This window comes from Bubalus bubalis, chromosome 5 (genome assembly GCF_019923935.1).
Source record: "Bubalus bubalis isolate 160015118507 breed Murrah chromosome 5, NDDB_SH_1, whole genome shotgun sequence".
NCBI lineage: Eukaryota > Metazoa > Chordata > Mammalia > Artiodactyla > Bovidae > Bubalus > Bubalus bubalis.
Window position 1 is genome coordinate 107,019,885 of NC_059161.1, and position 2,127 is coordinate 107,022,011.

General features: G+C 40.2%; 1 protein-coding gene across 1 annotated transcript; it reads right to left on the minus strand.

Annotated features, from left to right (window-relative positions):
• Positions 1 to 235: 235 nt before the first annotated feature.
• On the minus strand, positions 236 to 1,183 carry LOC102406794 (olfactory receptor 6M1-like). The gene has a single exon (XM_006056105.4). It carries the CDS (start codon positions 1,181 to 1,183, stop codon positions 236 to 238), a length of 948 nt encoding a protein of 315 aa, XP_006056167.4.
• Between the last annotated feature and the right edge of the window lie 944 nt (positions 1,184 to 2,127).

The window sequence follows — 2,127 nt, forward strand, 5'->3', positions numbered from 1 at the left end:
TTTTTCTTTAATTCATTCAGTTCTGTGTGTGAGACGGTCCAATTAAGGTTCAGACCATGTTATTTTCTTGATGTCTGACTTGTCTGCTCTGGACCTTGACTATAATACTTTGCATCATATGAGGTGCAAAACTTTTTCATTTCTTCTTACACATTTTTGATTTTATGGTCTTCAAGCATGCCTTACTCCATATTGTGTCCAAGAGTTGGAAAAGCCATTCTTAGCAAGCAACCTTTCAAGGTTTCCTGTGCAATAAGGACACAATTTTGTTGACTGCATCTCTCAAAACTTCCTTTACCTTTTTATTCCTTAGACTATAAATGAAGGGGTTCAGGAGAGGAGTCACCATTATGGTGAGGACAGCAGTCACTTTATCAAATTGCAGGGAATGACTCTGGCTGGGTCTCACATACATGAAGATGTTGCTCCCGTAGGCAATAGAAACGACAGTGATGTGAGAAGCACAGGTGGAAAAGGCTTTCTGACGCCCTTGGGCTGAGGGGATGCGCAGGATGGTAGAGATGATGTAGGTGTAGGATATGGTGGTGATCAGCAGTGAGGTCAGGAGGATGAGAGAAGACAAGAGGAAGCTTATCATCTCAAGGAAATGAGTGTCTATGCAGGCCACCTGCAGCAGAGGGGCGATGTCACAGAAGAAGTGATTAATCTCCTTATGGCAGAAGGGCAGCCTGGACAGCAGAATAACCGGGCAGAGCACGGACAGGAAGGCCCCCACCCAGCAGCCCAGAACCAGCAGGAGACATGCCCTGCTGTTCATGATGATGGTGTAGCGCAGGGGGTTACAGATGGCCACATAGCGGTCAAAGGACATCACCACCAGCAGGATGAACTCCACGGTCCCCAGGAAGAAGAAGAAGTATGTTTGGCTGATGCAGCCTGCAAGAGATATGGTCTTCCTGTCCTTGAGGAGAAAGGATAACAATTTTGGGGTAACTGAGCTAGTGAATAAAATGTCCAAAAATGACAAATTACTGAGGAAGAAGTACATTGGGGTTTGGAGGCGATTATCAGCCCATATTAGGGAAATGATGACTCCATTTCCAGTTAGAGTGAGCATGTAAGTAAACAAGAGGGCCACGAAGAGGAAAATCTGAAGCTTCTGGAGAGCAGGGAAGGCAGTCAGGATAAATTCGGTCACTGCGGTCTGATTCTGCACATTCATTGAGTGCAGTGCAAGGTGGGCAACAAGCCTCTGAAAAAAAAATAACTGAATATAAAGATGAAAGTCAGAATAAATAGGCTTTAAACTCCCAATAGCATCGAGAAGATGCAGTAGAAAGAGCTCTGAATGGAGAGTAAAGAGTTATTTGTTTCCATCCTGTCTCTGACCCTAGTAAATGTAGGATCTTGGGTAAATGACACCCGTTCTCCAAACAGTCTTCCCATATTTAAAATTTTTGGTTGATGGAAACTATCTTCATAGTTCTCTAAAGCTTGGTGACTTTTTTATTCTTTTTTATACAATGCTTCTTTTCTACTTCCCTCTTTCTGACCTACTATTTTCCAAGCTAAGTTCTGAGCATAAGAGGAGAAACCTACTTGAGAATCCAGTCAATCAACTTGGAAAACGGAGAAAACGGAAAGTTAATAAAGCCGAATTAGTTTCCTTGAGGTTTTTTTTTTTCAACTTTTCAGGTATTGCTTAAATCAAAGAGCAGAGAAATGAAAATTATACAGTCACATGAGAGGGAACGTATATTTGTTTCTGTTGATACTTAAATTTGTTATTGGTATTATGTGTTGAGTTAATATAATATCAGGTTGGACACATATTATTTTAATTTAGTAGTAATTGAATTCTCCATAAAGTTCTGCGGCATTTATTTATTTAATTTTTTTGGCCTTGCTTCGAGCCTTGCAATATCTTAGTTCCTCAACCAGGGACTGAACCCTGGCAGTGAGAGCACCGGGTCCTGGACTGCTGGGGAATTCCCCATGGTTTTTATTTTTAAAAATTTGCTATAATCATATATGTTTTAAAATAGCTACACTGTTATGGAACTAATAATATATGTATCATATGTATGTATAATATACAAGGTCAATAATATATGTATCATAATTTGTGAAACCAGTTTTATATATTTTGAAAAACATCTTTGGGCA

Bases quoted from the DNA above. Each gene is read 5' to 3' on its own strand.
- LOC102406794 (XM_006056105.4), bottom strand. From the start codon at position 1,183: ATGAATGTGCAGAATCAGACCGCAGTGACCGAATTTATCCTGACTGCC.